This window comes from Podarcis filfolensis, assembly GCF_964270895.1.
Source record: "Podarcis filfolensis genome assembly, chromosome: 17".
Taxonomy (NCBI): Eukaryota; Metazoa; Chordata; class Lepidosauria; order Squamata; family Lacertidae; genus Podarcis; species Podarcis filfolensis.
In genome coordinates this window covers 34,197,943-34,218,841 of record NC_139621.1, presented here as the reverse complement: position 1 = coordinate 34,218,841, position 20,899 = coordinate 34,197,943, and the positions used below count along the sequence as shown (strand labels likewise).

The following is a 20,899-nucleotide window of genomic DNA, read 5'->3' as shown; positions in this document are numbered from 1 at the left end:
TTAAAAAATGAATGTGAACAACAACAACAACAACACTTTCAACGTTCAATGAATAATAATACTTTCAGGTTCAAATTGCGTTGGGCCAATTCGAAATCTAAGCGGGGCGTGTGGGGGGGAGGTGTGTGTGTGGAATGTTGACAGAGTCACGTCTTCGGAACCCTCCTCCTCATTGGCTTTTCAACCGCCTCGCGCCCCCGAATTCGATTGGCGGCCTTCACGTGTCGAGGGCGTGGCGTGGCTTGGCCGGAGAGGGGCCTTGCGGGCCTGGCAAACCGGCGCTCGAGGCGAGAGCGCGCACGCGGCCATTTTACCTGACCCGCCTCCTCCTTCGGCACGTCCGGAAAGGGGGGGGGTGTTCGCTCCCGGCCGGCCTGGTCTTGTTTCGTCATAAAAGCGGCTTGAGGGAGAGCGAGAGAGAGAGAGAGAGGGCGGGGTCGGCTCCGCGGTCGGCCGCGTAGCCCAGGAGGAGGAGCAGGAGGAGCAGGAGGCGGCAGCAGCGGGGTCGCGCGGCGCTGCGCGAGTCAGGAGGCCGTGGCGGGCCGGGAGAAGCGGTCGGCGAGCAGGAGGCTGCGGGGAGCGGGCCGGGCCGAGACCCCTCGGGGTCGCCGCGGGCCTGGGTGAGTGGTGCCTTTTTTCCCCTCCTCTCCTCAAAAAAATAATAAACCCTCAGAAAATAATAAACAACATGCGCTGGGTTTGGTCTCGCTCTCCTCGGGCACAGTCCCTTTTTTTTACATTCCCTTTTGCGCACGGGCGTAACGTGGGAACCGAGGAACCCGCGTCAGCCTTTGCGCTGCTCGCCGCCTGACCCCGTGCATGAATATAGCCCAGCTTCGCCGAGCTGTCATCATATATAAATTCAATAAATAATAATGCCAGGCCTTCCTGGCATTTACATCCTATGCCCTCCTTTAAAAATGTGTTCTTTTCCCGGGGGGGGGTGCTATTGGGTTGTTGTTTTTGTTTTTATTAGGTATTTCGTGGTTTTTATATCTTGATTTTATTCTGTGAACCGCGCTGGGTATAGGGCGGTATATAAATTTAATAAATGTAATAACATCAATTAATAAATACCACCCAATGTCATCATCACTAATCTAACACTCATCTATCACTAGAGCGCCTGGTTGTCTTGCTGAACTGTTCACATTCTTAAACATTCATTTATTCAAAACGTTTCTATCCTGCTTCTAGGGCAGTATATGGATTCAGTAAATAATAATGTGCTACTAATATTATTCTGTATTGGTCACTTCCCCCACCCTGATGTCACTTGGCTAAGAGGCGGGTCTATGGGCTCTCTCTCCATCTCCTTCACATACACACCTTTAACACACACCCACACCCCGTACGATCTCTGAATTTATTTTCTGGCTTGTCATAGATAGTCTTGATATCTGCTTCCTTGTGTTGCTGGTGCTTAAAATCTAAACTCTGAATGTCAGCATCTAGTGCCATACGCCTGATAAATGGCATCAGTCTGAAATGAATTTATTGGGGCATACATGAAGGCCTGAGGTGGGGGGAGACCTGGAACAATGAAGAAGAAATACCTGTCCCTGCCCCTGATTTTTCTGTTGTTTTTCTTTCCTGATTTATTTAATAAAAAAGTCACACAGTACACTTACAGATAGGGGAAAAAAAATTTGTTTTGACACAGTACACTGCTAATTGTTGAAAACCTCAACAAATGACAATTATATCGTTTTATAACTAAAAGTTAGCATTTTTCAAAAGCAAGTTTGGGGGAGGGGCTGGAAAAAATGGGGGAAACTGATGGTGGTTTTTTCCTTTCAGTTTTTTCTCTCCGACCCCCCCCCCCCCGCCCCAGCTTTTGTGTCAGTGAGTGCTTCAACATCAGTTGGTGTATCTCTCATTTCTAGGGTAGTTATGCAAATCCATCAGGACTTCATATCAATAAAAACGACAAAAGAGGCTTTAGCACTTTAAAGTCAAACTAATGTTTTATGTTTTATGGCATAAGCTTTCCTTGACTGAAGTGGAGTTTATGGAGGCATATGCCATTTTAAAATGTTTGGACTTTAAGGTGCCACAAGATGTTTTGTTTTTGCTGCCATAGGCTGACATGACCTCCGGAAATTCATGTCAGTGTTGGAATTTACTTTATGGGTGCTCACTTTAAACTTCTAAAAAGACACAATAGGGTGTTGAATACAGTTTAGTGTTGTATGAATGAGCTTTGGGCTCATGTGCAATGCTCTGGTGTGGTGATACAGAGAAAGCAAATTAAAGTTTTTGCTTAGCTTTAAGACGAGCACAGTTACTACTTATATCCAAACCCAGACAATGTGCTGTTAGTCAAACTGTGGTTAGTGGGAAAGCCAGCTTCACACCATGGTTTATGAAGTTGGCTTGTTTCTCTAAACCATAGCTAAGAATCACCACAGTTCTCAATACTGTACAGGTAGACTCACAATTAACTAGAAGTGAAAGTGAAAGTTTCTGATCATCTCAAGGCTCTGAGGACACAAGCCCTAAACAAGCACATAGTCCTAAACCATAATTTAGCATTGTGTGTGAACCAGATGCAGATATATAAAGTGATCCTAAGCAGTTAATTCTAACAAGCTTTCTAAAGCTGTTACCCATCAATTTTGTTCCTATTTTGATTGATAATAAAGAATAGTTGTTATAAAGTATTATAAAATGTGTTCCGTGAGCTTCAAGTAATTATCTAGCAACAGCCTTGCAGGATAGGATAGTATTATCCCCATGTTGAAGATGCAGGGGTAAAGTTGGAACCAAAGTTTCCCTTAAGTACTGTGGGCAAACTTCATAAACACATGTCATCGCAATTTTCCTGTAGTATGAAATCAGAACTTTTAAAGAACTTGGTACATAATGGGCATTTCCATGTTCTAGGTCTTGAGTGGCAAGGCATTTCGGGTGGGCCAGCTAGACCAGCTGCCGTGCATATGAATCACCTATGCCAGATGAATTGGGAAAGATATAAATGTTACATTCTTTCATATTTTACAACACTTTAAAAACAGCAACTGAGGAAGCTGCTCTTGGGAGATGTGTACTATATCTATGCTCTTTTAAAACAAATGACAGCATTTGTTTCTGACAAAATAATCATGGGGGGACAGCTGTTCACAAAGTGGGGACTGTCTCAACCTTTGTGTTCTCCTGTGCTTGTCATCCTCACTTGGAGATTACTTGACATGGTCACTTGGCCCCTATAGATTCTACCTTGTGATGTTTGTAAAAGTATTTGATAGCCCTCTCAGATTCTACCTATTTTGTCCAGTTGACTGCTTATGTCTACAGTGGTAGGCAGAACGGAATGTGGGCAGCATAGAAACAAATCATGAGCCTCTGTTGGACAACACAAGCAGCCAGATTCTGGCTTGTGTAATCCATGACACGGGAGAAGCACTCCAAGAACTCTTGGACAACATAAACTAACATGCTGCTCATTCACATTAAACCATGGTTTATGGTGATATGCAAACTGGGCCAATAAAACGTGGTTAACAAAATGACTTTACTGAATATGCTGTACCTTCTAACTGTATATTTTACTTGGTTGTCTTAAAGGAATTGTTTGGAATTTGTAGGAAACCCCTCTAGCAACAGCAAGAATAGTTACAGCCACTTAAACGATAGGCTACCCAACATATTAATATTAAAGGAATGAATTCATAAAGTGTAGTGTATAGCCTCAATGATAAAGTTAACAAAACATATTCATTTGCAGGAAGGTAGATTGAAGCAGCATATCTTTGATACATTTGGTCAGGGCAAGTATTTTAACTTGTCAGACAGAGCAATCCTTTTCCTCCCCTTTGTACTGTTTCGGGAGTTCTCCTTCCCCTCAAGCCAATTTCAGAAGGCAGGATGCCCTGTTGCACAAGTGAAGTTTTTGCTGACAGGACTCATTAGTGGAATCCCAACATCCAGGCTCCACATCCCTGGTTTAGGAGGTTAAGGGTGGTTCCACTCTGTTCATAAAATCAACATGATGATGTGTTAAGAATACAGGTGTCACACCTCAAGCAATAAGTCACCTATTTCCTGTGTCGCGTTCTAGGCTTGTATACCTAAACTGAGATACCTTTGCCAAAACTGTCCTTCGGAAAATGGAACGTATCAATAGATCTGTGAATTTGTCTCCTCTTGAGTTAGCATACATTTTGCAATTTTTTACTGCATTATATTTGCCAAGCCTGTCGGTTGAAATTCTAAGAAGCTGCTGATGCTATTATGTAAATTCAAAAAGGAAGCCTCTTCTTACAGAGAACTGACATTTTTATCATTCTTTTCATTTGAGTAACTCCAGCTCATACATGAGTTACCCCATTTTGTCCTCTCAACAACCTTGTAAGTTATCCTAGTCTTACAGAATTTCAGTTCCCAAGGAATGTCACAGTGCAGGTGAGGATTTGAATTGAGGCATCTGTGGTTAAGTTGTCAGTGACCACTGCTGGTTGTGTTGCACTTTGATGCCAGTAACGGGCAAGGCATTTGCTCATCTGATGGGGAATGCTTGTTGGGTTAGCAACCAAACAGCTTTTTGGCTTTGCTGTAGCAAGTGGCTTCTTTCAGAATCATGGAATCACTGTGCTTTCTTCTTTTGTGTTGGTTATTGACTCTCAAACGCTGAACACAATGGTATTGGATTTTTGCTTCTTAATGGAAGAGGTCAAAAAAAGGAGAAATGCTGACTTGCATCTTAAATTCTAATGACATCGCTTTTCTGTTACAGGTGAAAATGCAGGAAGCGGATTTAGTTGCAAAAATGCTCCGAGCTGTTCTACAATCCCATAAACATGGAGTACCCTTTTCCCGTTTGCAAGCAGAATATAAATCATTAACTGGAGACTTGATTCCCTTTAAGCAGCTGGGACATTCTAATTTAGAAGGATATATAAAAAGCATCCCTGGAGTTGTTAGGGTTGAAATTAGTAAAGCTGGTGAGGTAAGAAATGCATACAGTACTTCATAATTGTGTGTGTATTTGGCTGTAAAATATCATAGAATCGTAGAGATGAAAGAGACCCCGAGGGTCATCTAGTCCAACCCCCTGCAGTGCAGGAATCCTGACCACAGCCATCCCTGGGTGGGCTCGAACCACCAACCTTCTGGTTAATAGTCACACTGTCCATTGTGCTACCAGACAAAAGATTAATGTTGCTATAGGGCCTTTTGCTTCTTTACATTGATTTTGCTGCAAATCAAATAATGCTTCACCCGGAGCAAATTTAATTTGGTTATGTTCATTATAGTGCACAGTTGAATGTAATTTCTTTAACTGAAACACCCCCTCCGGATGATGGGAGTTGAAATTAATGAGAGTTCATTATCATTTGGAGGACCACAAGTTCCCCACCCCACTGCTACAGCATTTTCACCTGAAGATCTGTGTGTTACACTCATGACAGCACCTCCTCTACAATCAAAATATACAAGTTCAACATTTGAAGGGAAGGGCACTAAAGACACATCCTTCTTAAACAGACTAGGTATCATGTTACATATTTGGGAGCCAAAGACGGAAAACAGTGTCCAAATAGCCATCGTCTTATCACAAATGTTGATTAGTGAATGGGGGGAATCAAAATCTGCATTAGAATGAATTGCAAAGCTTTGCAGGACTGCTTTCTTCAGGTGGCATGGCAAAGTCTTATACAGTGGTACCTCGGGTTAAGTACTTAATTCGTTCTGGAGGTCCGTTCTTAACCTGAAACTGTTCTTAACCTGAAGCACCACTTTAGCTAATGGGGCCTCCTGCCGCCGCCGCGCCACCGGAGCACAATTTCTGTTCTCATCCTGAAGCAAAGTTCTTAACCTGAAGCACTATTTCTGGGTTAGCAAAGTCTGTAACCTGAAGCATATGTAACCCGAGGTACCACTGTACACTATTTTATAGTGTGTAGCTGACCCGTATCTCTTACGCATTGGGTACACTATTATTGCACCTTACCAAATTAATGCTGTAGCAGTGGGAACCTGTGGTCCTCCAGTGCTAATGAACTCTCAACTCCCATCATCCCTGTCCATTGGCCATGCTGGCTGGGGTGATGGGAGTTGGAGTCTCAACAACATTTGGAGGACCACAGGTTCCCCACACCTGCTTTAGCACATTCTAAGCTTCATGCAGAGAGTCTGAGGTGGCTTTCAATGAGCAAGCATCTCCCATAAAAGTCATTGGTAAATCTGGGTGGCGCTGTGGTCTCAACCACAGAGCCTAGGGCTTGCTGATAAGGTCGGCGGTTCGAATCCCCGCAATGGGGTGAGCTCCCGTTGCTCGGTCCCTGCTCCTGCCAACCTAGCAGTTTGAAAGTACGCCAGTGCAAGTAGATAAATAGGTACCGCTCCGGCGGGAAGGTAAACGGCGTTTCCGTGTGCTGCTCTGGTTCGCCAGAGGCGGCTTAGTCATGCTGGCCACATGACCCGGAAGCTCTACGCCGGCTCCCTTGGCCAGTAAAGCGAGATGAGCACTGCAACCCCAGAGTCGTGCACGACTGGACCTATCGGTCAGGGGTCCCTTTACCATTACCTAAGTTTCATGCAGCGAGTCTGAAGTGGCTTTCAATGAGTAAGTATCTCCCATAAAAGTCATTGGTAAATCTGGCTCTCCATTTTTGGTTTCCTCTTTCTTTGATCAGGTGACCTGTCGTGCGGTCATTTGCCAGGAGACTGCACAGATTGCTCAGCTTGTTGCCTGCCAGAGAACTTCCCAAAAGAAAACGGGTCGGCAAGTGAACTGCAGCATGAGGCTGAAAAGAACAGCTCCATTTGCCTCGGTTGGTAAGTTTGTCAGCTGCAAAACACCACATGGGCATATGCTGAATTAATCAACTTCAAACTCATCACTTGCAGAGCTTCTCTATTGTTGTGATTCTGCTGACTGAAATAAACTACTTACACTCTTGAACAGTCATGTTACAGGGCAGTCTGGCTGACTATTCATGTGTGTCTTGAAACTGCACATAAGGAAACTAATATTGGAAAGCAAAGTAGGGACATAATATCTTATTGCAGAAAGACAATAGTCTGTGTGCTTTTTAACTGTTCTCAACAAGTTTAATTGGCCCTAACAACTCTGTAAGTTGGCTGTTATTAACAACCCCCTGTTTTTGAGTGGTGGGACCTGAAATACTACTCTCCCCCCCCACCCTGAAAAAAGACTATATTGCATGAGCAAACATTAATATGCTGCTTTATACATAGTCACCCTTAGTTGTCTGGCTTAGCTATCTTTTGCATCTGTAGCGATCACACACAGGGCCCCCGGACGTTTGACGGTCTATTGACCCTATGCCGCCTCTGCGATTGCTTTTTCCGCTGCCACCACCCCGTATCTCACGGGGACACATGGAGTCCAGTCAGTTGTTAACATAAACAAATAATCAAGTTTATTTTTAAATGCAGGAATAAGCTTATGGTTTCAGTTAGTTTTTCTTGACAGTTTCTTAATCTTAGTTCCTAACAACTTCAAAATGATTATTCCCAACTATCTACCTGACTCCACCTAACAATTCCTCTCACTCTCTCACAATACAACTATACCAACCCACTGCCTATTCCTCCCTCTTCCTTCTTCAACTCCCAAACCTCACTCTCAACTCAACTAACTTCAACTCCCAAACCTCAACTCTCCACTAACTCAACTTCAACAAAAACTTTCAAAACCTCCCACTCTAACTTTCATTCCCCCCTTGCATTCTCACTGGCCAATCACATCACACCTATTTTAACCCTTTCCTTATGACCCATCCTAGGAGGCAAACGCCACAGCATCTTTTTGGTAAACTTAAGAATTTATGTTGAAGTGCCCCAAACCATAGGTAATCTGAAAATGAGAGCTGACATTTTGTGTCTTGCATCATTGTATTGCAGGCAAGCCAAAGGGTACTCTGCGGAAGCCAGGATTCATGCATTTCACAGATGAAAGCAGGAGACCTGCACTCCCAGTGCTGAGAAGCAAAGGAAGCTGTCCTGTTGTTAGACAAAACATGAGCTCTGCATCGTATCCTCTGCCTCTAGAATTTGGGACCCCTCTGCAGAAAGAAGTCTTAAATCAAGGACACATGACTGTGACAAACAGGTTAGAGTTCCTCTTGTTGGAAAACTTACTGGGTATAAACCAGGTGATTATTTGACACCACTCTAGAATCTCATACGTTCAGGGAGGAAATGGCCTTCTGATTGTATAGAAAACTGTCCTAAACAAAGCGTTAACATACACTGAAAAAACGATAGCACTATTTGAGAGAGCTATAGCACTCTTTTTGCCATCTTTTTGCCTTTCAACCCTGGGGTTGCTGCTCTTTATTTAAGTGGCCCACTTCTTTAAATCATTTTTTTTATTAAACGTTTTCAACGTAAAATTCAATGAAAGTCAAACTGGCCCATTTCTTGTGCTTTTAACTGCCTTATGAAAACTACAAGGGTAGGAAATGGAAGGGGGAAAGTGTGCCCAACAGTTTTGTAACTTTGTGTAAATCTTGAGAGATTTTGGCGGGGTGAAGGGGATGCATGCAGAATTGTGTCTGAGCATAGTAGCCTGTTTAAAATGTTTATGACTTATTACATCACTGCAAAAACCCTAGATACAACATTGTTAGTATTAATTATTTATATACCACATTTTCTACAAATTTATACTCGGAGTGGTTAGTCATGACAGCAAGGTTACATCATGTGTATCTGTGTGTGTGTGTGTGTGTGTGTGTGTGTGTGCGCGCACACACACACACACACTTAGTCTTTACTAAACAAACATCCATAGGACCTTTGCACGCTGACTCACCTTTCTCACTTTGCCTCAAATTCTTCTATGTTCTTCACCAGAGGGAATAAACTAATGAATGTTTAAAGCTGCACCAATAACAAACCTTTAGTTTTTCATGCCTTCTCTCTCCTGTTCTGCAGCACCTTTTGCACACAAATCCCGATGATATGTTACTGTAACTTTGAGATGAATGAAAGGTTAAGACCAAGCCTGTCAGTTTGCTCATTCAGTTAGAGAAGGTTGGGTTCACTCTATGGATGTTGTACATATTTGAGTGTCTGCTTGTTGTTGCCGATCAGAAGGTTGGTGGTTCGAATCTCCGCAATGGGGTGAGCTCCCGTTGTTCGGTCCCTGCTCCTGCCCACCTAGCAATTCGAAAGCATGTCAAAGAGCAAGTAGATAAATAGGTACCGCTCTGGTGGGAAGGTAAACGGCATTTCCATGCGCTGCTTTGGTTCGCCAGAAGCGGCTTAGTCATGCTGGCCACATGACCTGGAAGCTGTACGCTGGCTCCCTCGGCCAATAAAGCGAGATGAGCGCCGCAACCCCAGAGTCGTCCGCGACTGGACCTAAAGGTCAGGGGTACCTTTACCGTTACATTGAATGGAATTCTTGATGAAGACAACACATACTACCAGGAGTGAAATACATGATTGTGGGAACCTACTGTGAAGTATTTGTGGAGCTCACAAGTTCCACAAGTTTATTTTTTGTTTTTCAAATTGAGCATCTTAGGATGCAGCACTTTCAACTAATATCAAACAATGGAGACATTTGCAACAATTTCAAGTTATACACAATATATTTTAAGTTTGTGCAGTAGTTTTTATATGCATCATTGATATGCATTAACCCGAGGTATGACTGTACTAGTTTACTGAATTTAATGTATGCCTTTTCATTAAACCAACTATATATATGCAACTTTTACACTTCTTCAGGACAAATACATGGCTAGGAAGACTGGGATATTTCATATGTATTTCCTAAATTATTTGCTAAAACTATTGAATTCATATTCACTGCAGAAAAAAAATTCTACACTTGGGCCAGTGATATTTCTCTTCTGCTTTTTCTAGCAGGATATTTATGTCTAGATCTACAGTATACATGAGTGAAATGGCCTGTAAAAATTATTGAGGAATTTGGGCACAGACAAATTTAAAATATTGTCAGTAGCCTGTATTGTGTTGTCAGCTGAAACAGTACTGCCCCATTACTGCATCCTTAACAAGAAAGCGGATGGTTTTGATGCTGAAATTCTGCTGATTCAGTATTGCACTTCAGTGCCCCCACCCCAGCATCACTAATTATTCCTTTGACTGACTAAAATCCAACTTGGCAAGCTCAGCTGCTGTACCATCACTTCTCTTCATGCATTGTTTGTTGCTGTCATGGGTCATCAAATCATGAGTCAGATAATGTTCTTGCTTGGTCCATCATTTAGTTTTATCTAAATTTCGGAATGGTTTGATTGCCTTCATAATCCTCCCATTGTGTTTGTAATGCAGGGCCAGGAAAAGTAGCTCATGAAAACTGCTTGTTAGATTTCACTTCACTTTTCAGGCAATTATTACATCCCAAAACCTCTCTCGTCGAAAGAGAGAGAGAGAGGTTTTGCCATCAGACTTAACAATAATAATACGGAGGGGAGAGGAGGGAAATCAGTTCTTCAAGGTCAGAACAGAGAAGTGACCTATATAAGGGCATGCATACCCATATGGGGCCAGGCTGATCTTCCCTCGCTGCTAGAGTTTGTGGTTGAATAGTGGTTGGTGACTGTTGTGCCTTTGGCTGACGGATGGGGCCAGAATGTCCCATCTCTGCCCACCCCACCCACTAAGCTGCTGCATTCAAAGAACAATTGACAGTTGGAGCCGAGTATTCTTTCTAGTGGAGAGGGAAGGTGGGAGGCAGGGAGTGCCTTCTGGCTGCTCCTAGTCTGGCCCATAGATGGGACCACCCTGGTCTCCCCCCTTGCCGCAATGTTCTTCTGGCAGGCAAGAAGAAATAGACCGTCTCAGTGGGTCTATGTTCCCCTGGGCACTCCCAGACTCCCCCAACTTACCTTTCCTTTGCCTCTGCAGTCCCAGGCCAACTTTGGCCCATTTGCCTGGGGGAGTGTGTTTAATGGCCCGAGACTTTTGAATAGGTAACACGTCTTCATTGAGATGAAAAGTTTATTCATTCAGTCAGTCTAGAGTCATGAATATAGATATGAGAAGGAATAATAGGATGGAGCAGATGTGGGTGGAACTTTGTTAGGTATGCACTATTATGGCATGAAACATGGAGTGCTTGCTTGCCCTTGATTCCCCAGTTAATTCCTCCATGATCAGGCTTCATTGTTGCATACGCCACAGAACGAGTGGTATTGACCATGTGGGACATACCATATTTTCCCTTGTATAAGACTAGGGGTTTTTAACCAAAAAATTAGGTTTAAAATTGGGACTCGTCTTATACACGGGTAGTGCTGAGGGGTGTTTTCTTAATCTGGAGTCCCCCAAAATAGGGGGTCGTCTTATACACAGAAAAATACGGTATGTTTGAATGCTCTCCCGCAAAATGTCCCGGCAAGCAGATTTAAAACAAGAAGGAAAGGAGCCGGTTCAAATCATTGTTATACAGCAAGTTTGCCATGGATATGGCCTGTGTATTTATTAAACAATGTTGCAAATTTGACCACTAAGCCAAGTTACAAGTCAATAGAATCAATTTATACTCGTTTCATTCTTTTCATTCTTCTTTCATTCTTTTGCCCAGGCCTTACACCTATTTGTCACATATATATATATAAATGTTTTCCATATGTATTCTTTTTTACTCATGAGAAGTTCTTGTTTAAAATGTCTCCTTTAGGTCCTTTTTTTTTTTTTAGACAAGCATGTTGTGAGATTCACTGGACAAAAAAAAATACAAAGAAAATACATTTTAACTCGACATATCTGGTAGAAGCCAACCATTCAGCTTTGAGATTAAAATATAGCACAACCATATTTATATTCAGGTTATTTAATGCTAACCAAGTTATTCCTGAATTTGTCCCATGATACTGTTTTGGGTGAGCTGGACCCACTTTCCGTGCTCCTTGTATGAGGAAGTTCAAGCCTGGGTGCCACAAATGAAGTATTGGCAGCACTAGGCTTCCAAAAAGAAAATGAATCCCTATCGCTCCCTAAGAAAAATGCAAAAATAAGAGTTGGGTTTTTATTAGCCCTAGCCAAAATAGTCAGTAGATTCCCTAGAAAAACTCCGTGTTTAAGCAAAGCAATGAAATGCTGACTTGCTGTTTAAGTTGCAGTGAGCAATCCTAAAATGGCATGTAAAAGGAGATATCACCTAGTAGATCGCAATCTAATTAAGTCTGCTGTGTAGGTCTCAGATTGCATTTGGAGCTGCTGTGACAATCACGGCTGAACTCCCCTTTTTGAAAACATGCAATCTAGCACTCACCCAGAAAAGGCTGGAGGCTTGACTTGTGGAGAAGTGAAAAGCCTTTCTTTTTACCTTTTAGTTGGCCCTATTAAAGCTATCCCCAGCTGTGGAATTCACCTAAATTGAGCCATCTAGTGGTGAGATATGTTTTGTTTGTGAAGGTAATAAATGCCTCTCAAATACAACCTTTCCTGTAGTGGATTTGCTGTGTTAGTAGCAGATTATAAACTGTAAAGCAATTTCAGAAAGATGGAATCTCTAGGGACAGTGTCCAGCACTTATGCTGATTTCAGTAGACTTACTCAGTTTATGCTTGTGGATCTTAACCATTGTATCTGCTATGGGTCTGTTGGAAGGAAATATTGTAGCTCAAAAGGACAACTTGACAAAAGCCAGGTATAGAAGTGACTGTTCAACAACTTTGTATGCAAACAGACCTGTTCCAATGTGCCTATTTTTCAATCTACAAAATGTGCTGCCAAATTTTGTTGATTTTGCTAGAGAAAGGAGTCGATTTGCAGTTCTGGCTTGCAGAATATATGTGAGTTTGCCATCCATAACAGCTTCACATAGAGTAAAATGGTTCTCTTTTATTTAATGGTATAATTGTCCGTAAGCTTATCTGTACAGATACAAGGACATGGCAGTAAGCAGATACTTTTACTTATATTGAACATATTAGCTTGTACTTTTGGAAAGTGCAAATCAAATCATAGTAGTTTGCTTTGGGATTTTTAGGCTTGATAGAAGAGCAACACTTCCACCACGATTTCAGAAGGAGCTTCAGGGTCACCCGTCAAAAAACGTACCTGTGGACTTCAATGGTATGTTACCAGAGGGCCACAAAACCTTGACTGCTAAACCAAGCCACACTTCATGGGTGGGCGGGTGGTTTTATGTATTTAAACAGAACTCATGGTAAAATCAAATTTTGGTGTTCATGCAAGCAGTTCCATTGGACATAATTCTGCTCTTAATACCTAGTAAGAAAATACATAACTTGGCAAGGTAATGTAGAATGAATAGACGTGGATTATCAACCAAGTAAACATTTCCTAAAAGCACCAACAGTGTCAGTATATACTTCTTAGACTGCTCCTGTGCTCAGTTAGTTAGGTGTAAGCTCATTTAAACTTGTGGTTTACTTCTGAGTAAACATGAATAGGATGATGCTGTAAAGGACATTGTTAAACAAATGCTTAAAAGACTGTCCGTTCAGTTGGAACACAACCTTTGCACTGGTAATTAAAAGCCAAAGTATCTTTCCAAAGTATTATGATTGTAAAATGTTTGCTCATTGTGAGCACCATCAAAAGAGAGAGAGAGAGAAGACCCTTGCCCAACCCTGCAATATTAGTTTCCTCATTCACCTTTTTAAGTAGTTAGGTGGTTTCCTTTTCGTTTCGTCTAGCTATACTTGAAATATCTCAAAGCTCAGTATGAACTGGGATTGAAAATACTTGCAAGCTCAGATAAAGAAATGAAGCTCAAACATATTTCCTACAAACTTGATATTTACCGTATTTTTCGCCCTATAGGACGCACTTTCTCCCCTCCAAAAATGAAGGGGAAATGTGTGTGCGTCCTATGGGGGCGAATGCAGGCTTTCGCTGAAGCCTGGAGAGCGAGAGGGGTCGGTGCGCACTGACCCCTCTCGCTCTCCAGGCTTCAGGAAGCTCTGCGCAACCCTTGGGAGACTGGCGCGACACCGGTCTCCCAAGGGTTGCGCAGAGCTTCCTGCATTCCAAAGCCTGGGGCGCGCTGAAGAGCGCGCCCGGGCTTTGCACAGCTCTCCGCAAGCCTGGGGAGACCGGCACGACTTCCCGCCGGGCTCCCTAGGCTTGCGGATAGCAGGCTGTTCTGGGGGCTGGGGTTGGGGGAAGCTCGGGCTTCCCCCGCGCCAGCCCCGCGCCTGGGGGGAAAATAAAATAAAATTTCTTTATTTCCCCCCCCAAAAAAACCACTAGGTGCGCCCTAGGGGGCGGTGCGCCCTAGGGGGCGAAAAATACGGTAGCCTGGTTAGTTTCCCTATTGTGACATCATCTTTAGAGCGTTCACTCCAGGGAGAGACAAAGGAAGGAACCTTTGACAGAGCAGGAAAGAACAGTTGCCATGGTGATGGTTGCCAGTATATTTTTTATGTTAAGAGGATGCCCAGCACAGAGAACTCTTCCATAGCCATCTTCAGTGTAGTGTCTCAAACATACTGTTGTTTATATGAATATGTTAACAGATTGAAAAATTAAGCCAGTGTTAGACTATTTAACATTTGTATATTTTATATTTGTATATAACATTTGTAGCTTTTATATTTAATGTTTAATATTGTAAAAGGAAAGTTTTAAAAAGCTAGCTACCAGCTTGGAGGATTCTGGTAAGATTGTCATCGCCACCAACAAAAAGGGATTAAGCTAGTTGCTACAGTGGCGCTGTGGGTTAAACCACAGAGCCTAGGACTTGCCTATCAGAAGGTCGGTGGTTCGAATCCCCGTGATGGGGTGAGCTCCCGTTGTTTGGTCCCTGCTCCTGCCAACCTAGCAGTTTGAAAGCACGTCAAAGTGCAAGTAGATAAATAGGTACCGCCCCGGCGGGAAGGTAAACGGCGTTTCCGTGCGCTGCTCTGGTTCGCCAGAAGCGGCTTAGTCATGCTTCGGAAGCTGTCTGCGGACAAACGCCGGCTTCCTTGGCCTATAGAGCGAGATGAGCGCGCAACCCCAGAGTCAGTCACGACTGGACCTAATGGTCAGGGGTCCCTTTACCTTTTTACAAATGTTCTGCTGCTGGACTAGAACAATGGCTTTACCTTGTATCCTTTTAAAAGAAGAAATGCTGTCTTCCAAAAGTTTGTGTTCTTGCTTTTCAGAAAATGCAAAAGAAATGAGACAACTCGTGCCACTTCAGCCTTCTTATCCTTCAAATACCGATATATTTGAGATTCAGAGAAGAATTAAAGAGATTCTAAATCGATGCAGCAATGGAATATGTTTATCAAAGTTACCGTATGTGTACAGAGAGACTTATCGGGAGGACTTAAATACAGCCTTGCTCCCTCAGTTTGAGAACTGGCCTCATGTTTGTGTGGTAGGTGTCAGCTTTTACCAGAGTGGATAAGAACTGGTTTAGACAAATCCCATTTCTTGGTTTGAATAATATTTTTTTTTAAAAAAATCAGGTATACACAATATCTCATTAAAAATGGGTTTAACTGCAAATTTTAATTTAATACAAAAAGGGCCTACACAATCCCAGCTAAAATATGACTCTCAACACTGAATTAAATGTTGCTTTTCTATGTGAAACCAAGAATGGTGGCCAACTGCTGAGGTTAAGCAATATAAATGATGCTAAGGCTGCAATCCTCTATTATCTAGCTGGCCACAAAGGATCTGTGGAAGTTTCCTAGTTAAACAGATACAAGCTCAAATACTTAAGTTTGTGTTAAATCCTAATACAGCCCAGGAAGACATATAATTCATTTTGGATGTCTGTTTGACCCCAGTCAAGAAAGCAACTTGGAAATATCCCATTTTCCTTTTTGGCTAATAAGTACTATCCTTGCTTCTGGAAAGTTCTAGACACTCACTTTCCCCCCAGTTGTAGACATGTTTACTCAGAAGTCAATCTCACTTTATTCACTGGGATTACTTCAAAATGAGTGTGCATAGGATTGCAGCTTTACGCTTCAAGATTTTTTCATGTGCAAAGTGGAATAAAAGATGTATGCAGGTGTAACTTTGCCACGTGAAGGCTTTGTGGGTTGTATAGCCAAAGGGCTTCATCAGTTGTGTTCCTAGGGTTGTATAAAGGCTTTATTCCCCCCCCCCCCTTTCAGGCATTCAGTTCACACAATCAGCTGTTGGGTGGAGGGGGAGAGCAGGGCTGCATCCACTGGTTCTGTTCTGACCATACGTCAGCTGTATATATGCAAAATTATGTTGTTTTTAGAATATGTAAAGATGGTTTTCTTGTGTTCAGAAATGTTTTTGTTTTTAAAACCTGTGTTTCGTTCTGTGTTCATCTCGTGTTTACCACTTTGACGGCTTTATGCTGTTAATAAAATGGTTAAATCAGCTAAATTTGGCAGTGAACGTTTGCAGAGGGGTGGCTGCTTCTTATGCGTAGGAGGCTTCCCCTTGTAGTGTGTCGTCATGTTTGTGAAGGGTTTTACTCCACAAGGAAAACCAATGCAGATAAAGCGGACGCCCATGTGGACCTGGGAGGGTGGGGGGCAGAAGTTGTGCTCCTTCTCTCCTGCTCCGTACAATTATTTGTGTGACTTGAATGCCTGAAGTCAGTTTCAGTTGCATGCTAAGTTAATGGCTATAGCCACTCTGTATGGACAGTTGTTTTTTAAACAGTACATTTGGAAAGGAGACAGTAATTGAACAAATCGTGTTTACATTTTTTATTTGTTTTTAGAAAATGCATCCGTACTTGCTTTTCCAGCATATCTAATGCTACTCCTGGGAATAATCTAAAAATATCACTAGCCTATAATCTGCAGCAGGGGTAAACATTGTGGTGCCTACAGTTATTGTAGACATCGCCCCTCTCATCAACCCTGGTTGTCTCTGGCCATTGGCAATCCTGACTGTGGCTGATAGGCCATGTAGTCCAAAAGCTATAAAATCATCTATTGACTACCTTTCATCTATTGTAAGCCAGTTTCAGACTGTTCATTTTGAGTGCTTTTCCATTTTGCATGCAATAAAGGTAGACTTCACCCTCATTTAAAAATGCTAATCAGAATGCATATATGAGCACACATATGGTTTTCTGCTCTTACATTTGCCATTATACTCTTAAATAGATATAATAAATGTTATTTATAAGTAATGTATCAGCATGTTGACATACCAGCCAGTTTGGGTGGAATGCAGATAAGCTATATTCTTTTTGCTTTCATCAGTCTGTAGCCGTACTGAATACTTCTCAGTTCTTAAAATATGTGAGCATCTTAGCACAAGCCTAAGCACACTTTCAAATATTCCAATCATCTGCTCATTTATACCCAAATACACACAGGTCCCACTTCCCAAACGCAATGCGTTCCCGGGAAATGTTCATAACTCACATAATGAGTCCACAATTTCCATTGGTTCCTATGGGAACATTTCTAATTGGGGATTTATCCAATCTCTCCCCCTGCCCTCTCTCCATGGTTTCTTCCTGAATCAGCTATAGCCGACCAGCAGAAGAGACAAAGGAAAACTTATTTATCCTATCTCTCCTACTCCTTGATTTGTTCAATCTCCCCCCCCCCCCCGCATGGTTTCTTCCTGAAAATGTCTGCCACTGGCCAGCAAAACACAAGCAAGAAAGTGGGCAAATACTGGATGTTCGGATAGCTGAATCTGTGGAGTGTATTGCAAAGTTTGGGCATAATTCTTTGTTTGGATAAGTGAATTTTCACATAGTGAGAGGGTGAGTAGCAGGACCTGCATGTAAATACATGTATGAATAACAGCAAGCTTCAGTTGTTAAAGATAAGCAATGTTTGTAAGAGGGACACCTTGAGCAGTTGAACAGTGCTTGACCATGAGCCCCACCTACTTTCATAAGGGTGAGATTAGTCCTGTTTTAGTCCTGGAGATCTAAAACTAAATCAAATCCAACCACAGTTGGAAAAGCACAGTAGAAATTTTTTGCTGTTGAGATGAAACAAACCTGTGCTAATTTGACATGGTTTTTAGTACGGCTGCAAAAAACAAAGCTGTTTCATGTAGGGGTGAGTGGATGTGACGAGATGGTGAGAAAACAAAAGGTTAGTCAAAACCGATGGCGGTCAGTGTACTTAGAAGTAAATGGCCCATATACAGACACGTTTGGAAACCACTTTTGAATTGCCCGCAATGCTCCAATTCAGTAACGTAGCTGTTTTTGTAACCCTCCTGCTTTCTCTCAAAAGACAGAGAAGGTATGTTCTGGTGGCCTTAGGGATATATTCCTCTACCCTGCTGCAAAAACACAACCTTTGGTGAAGGGTGTCTCAAGCCAAGAAGGAAGCCTTCAGCCCCCCTTAATAAAACAGACTGTAGAGACCAAAGTAGATGCGCCCCAGGAGGATTTCAAGCAGAAAATTGCTGCCATCTTGTTAAAATATTCCAATGGCCTTTGGGCGAATGCTCTCCCCAAAGTGTATGAAGACACATACAAAGCACCATTACCTCAGGATATTCTGAAAAGTCTTGACGCCCTCTCGGATATATGTTCAGTGGATTACATATCTGGCAACCCCAAAAAGGCCATTCTCTATGCAAAGTCGAAAAAGCACACGGACGAGAACCAGAATGTGACTGACAAAACCCACGCAAATGAAGTTCTAGCGAGACCAGCCGAGCAGCATCCCACCATGATCAAACACGAATCCCAAGAGGAGTATTCGGAGAACATGATCGTGCCTCCGTTAATTATCCCAGCAGAAACATCACCATCTGTGCTGGTGGTGGAACTGAGCTCAACAAATGAAGTTGTTGTCAGGTAAGATTACTGTCCCGGTCTTCCCTAATACTCCTGTAGTAGTGCAATGGGGTTATCTCTTCAACTGTCAGCACACCAGCCATTCAATTGAAGGAGAACAGATTAAGAAAATGAAAAATCTAAAGATTTACTCTGGTGTTCACTTTAAAAATACGATCTGATAGGACCATCTTGTGCATGTCTGCTTAGAACAAAGTCTCATTAAGTCTGTATAAGAGTGCACATTCCATTTGTTATCAACATGTTTAAGCTTAAAATCTCTTAACTGAACCAAGGGAGCCTTTTCTTCATGAAAGAGTGGCCAGAAGCCAACTTCTGAGGTTAAACATTGCAAATGTGTCAAGTATTCAATAGACCCTTGGTCCAGTAGGAAGTTCATAATAAGTATGAACTTTCTATTGGACCTAGGGACTAGTAAATTCGAGGATGTAGATGACACATTCCTATATTGTGGCAGGGTCCTCCACTGAGCCCATAAGAGTACAAGGTTGTGTTCTTAGCCCTCAGACTATCTAGAATGTGTTCAATTGTGAAATTACTATTATTTATAACTTTACCAACCAGATACCATGGACAATTCACTTGTTGAAACTTTTTTATTCAGCAACTACCATCTCTTCTCAACATTTATTGGAGCTCAATCCCATGCATATTTACTCAGAAGTAAATTCCGCTTTGTCCAGTGGGACTTTTTTCTAAATAAGCGTGTATAGAATTGTTTCCTTAGCCTTTGAGTAAGTGATTTTGCTTGCTGTCCTCGCATGCCCACACACTACCTTGTCAAGATGTAGACAAAGGGTACAAAAAGTATATGCATGTAAGCTCCACGGCCAAAGCATTGTGCATGTAAGTTACATAAAGGCTTTGCTTAGTTGCAATCAAATACATTTTGTTAGAGCAATCAGCTAGTAAGTATGTGAAAGAGAAAGCTCTGCCATTAATTCACTTAATTTGCACACTCTGCCTTCGCTCTCTTCTTCCGGGAAGTGAGGTGTCTCTTTCAAGGCGTCTGCCACATGCGACTGATTTGCAGTCTTGTGATGTCATAAGCCACCCTTACCTTGGGACAATTTAGCATACAGTCAAACCTCGGTTGTCGAATGTAATCTGTTCCGGAAGACCGTTCAACTTCAGAAACGTTCAACAACCGAAGTGCAGCTGTTAATCGGTTGCAAGAGCTTCTTGCATGCAAGCGGAAGCCACTCTGGATGTTCAGGTTTCGAAAACTGAAGCATTTACTTCTGGGTTTTCGGTGTTCAGGAGCTGAAACGTACGATAACAGAGGCATTCGGGAACCAAGGTTTGACTGTATCAACAGTGGAGTCCATTACCTGCCTAGTGTACATTTGCTTTTGAACACTTGGACAAATTATGAATATTATTCAAAAAAAAACCCAGCAATAACAGAGTTGGTATAAATATTGGGAATATGTGAAATCTTTCAACTCTTTGCAGTATGAATATTAAGATCAGACTTGCAGTGAAATTGAATTTGCACACACCTATGCTCTCATGTAATTCCATACATTCCTTTTACAAGAAGCAAGAAAGTTCTAGGATTGCACACTTCAGTTTAAGAGGAGATCTAAGGCATTAAAAAACTCACTTGTTCACAAAATAGCATGCAAACTGTCTTCCTTAATGTCTACACCAGGTATGTGTATTCCACTGTGTAAGTGTGCGCTCTTAGAATCTAGCCTTCATACAGCCTGCACTAATCTGTTTCTACACCCTTTTTGCCTTAAAATTATTTTGGGGTAGGGGGGGGTATGTTACTTAACACCTTGATTATGTAAACACTTTTGCACTTGTTTACACTTTGGTTGTTGTGATTTATACCAACTATCATTTCTGCTTGAAATCCTGTAGGTATGTGGGCAAAGACTATTCTGCTGCCCAGGAATTAATGGAAGAGCAGATGAAGGACTGGTATGGTCGGAACCCCTCAGGTTTGCAGATACAGTCTCCTAAAGTTGGACAGGTTGTTGCTGTGCCTGCAGTAGAAGATGCTTGGCTGCGTGCACAGATTACTTCGACAGACGGCAATAGGATAAAGGCAAGTGCAGTAGATTTCTGTAGTAAAAATGGTGTTAAAATCAGATGAAAGTGCTGGTCTCTATCAGTTGATTGTGATAGTTGCCTTGGACACTTGTAACAACATAGGAAAGTAGGATAATATTTGCTTAAATAAAATAATAATGATAACGTCTCCTA

General features: G+C 42.2%; 1 protein-coding gene across 6 annotated transcripts in view; it reads left to right on the top strand.

The window, feature by feature from the left end:
* Nucleotides 1-239: 239 nt before the first annotated feature.
* TDRD7 (tudor domain containing 7) overlaps nucleotides 240-20,899 on the top strand; it is a 36,843-nt gene continuing 16,183 nt past the window's right edge. For 2 of the 6 annotated variants that reach the window (XM_083592949.1, XM_083592948.1), the window contains exons 1-5: nucleotides 8,828-10,919; nucleotides 12,944-13,029; nucleotides 15,069-15,286; nucleotides 18,114-18,685; nucleotides 20,555-20,741. In XM_083592949.1, coding sequence (XP_083449075.1) covers nucleotides 10,753-10,919; nucleotides 12,944-13,029; nucleotides 15,069-15,286; nucleotides 18,114-18,685; nucleotides 20,555-20,741 — 1,230 coding nt within the window. In that variant the 5' untranslated portion in view covers nucleotides 8,828-10,752. Of the gene's footprint in view, nucleotides 621-4,735; nucleotides 4,949-6,638; nucleotides 6,781-7,872; nucleotides 8,081-8,827; nucleotides 10,920-12,943; nucleotides 13,030-14,338; nucleotides 14,393-15,068; nucleotides 15,287-18,113; nucleotides 18,686-20,554; nucleotides 20,742-20,899 lie in introns of those variants that run through there. The other 4 variants (XM_083592951.1, XM_083592950.1, XM_083592946.1 and 1 more) reach the window with 3 other exon arrangements.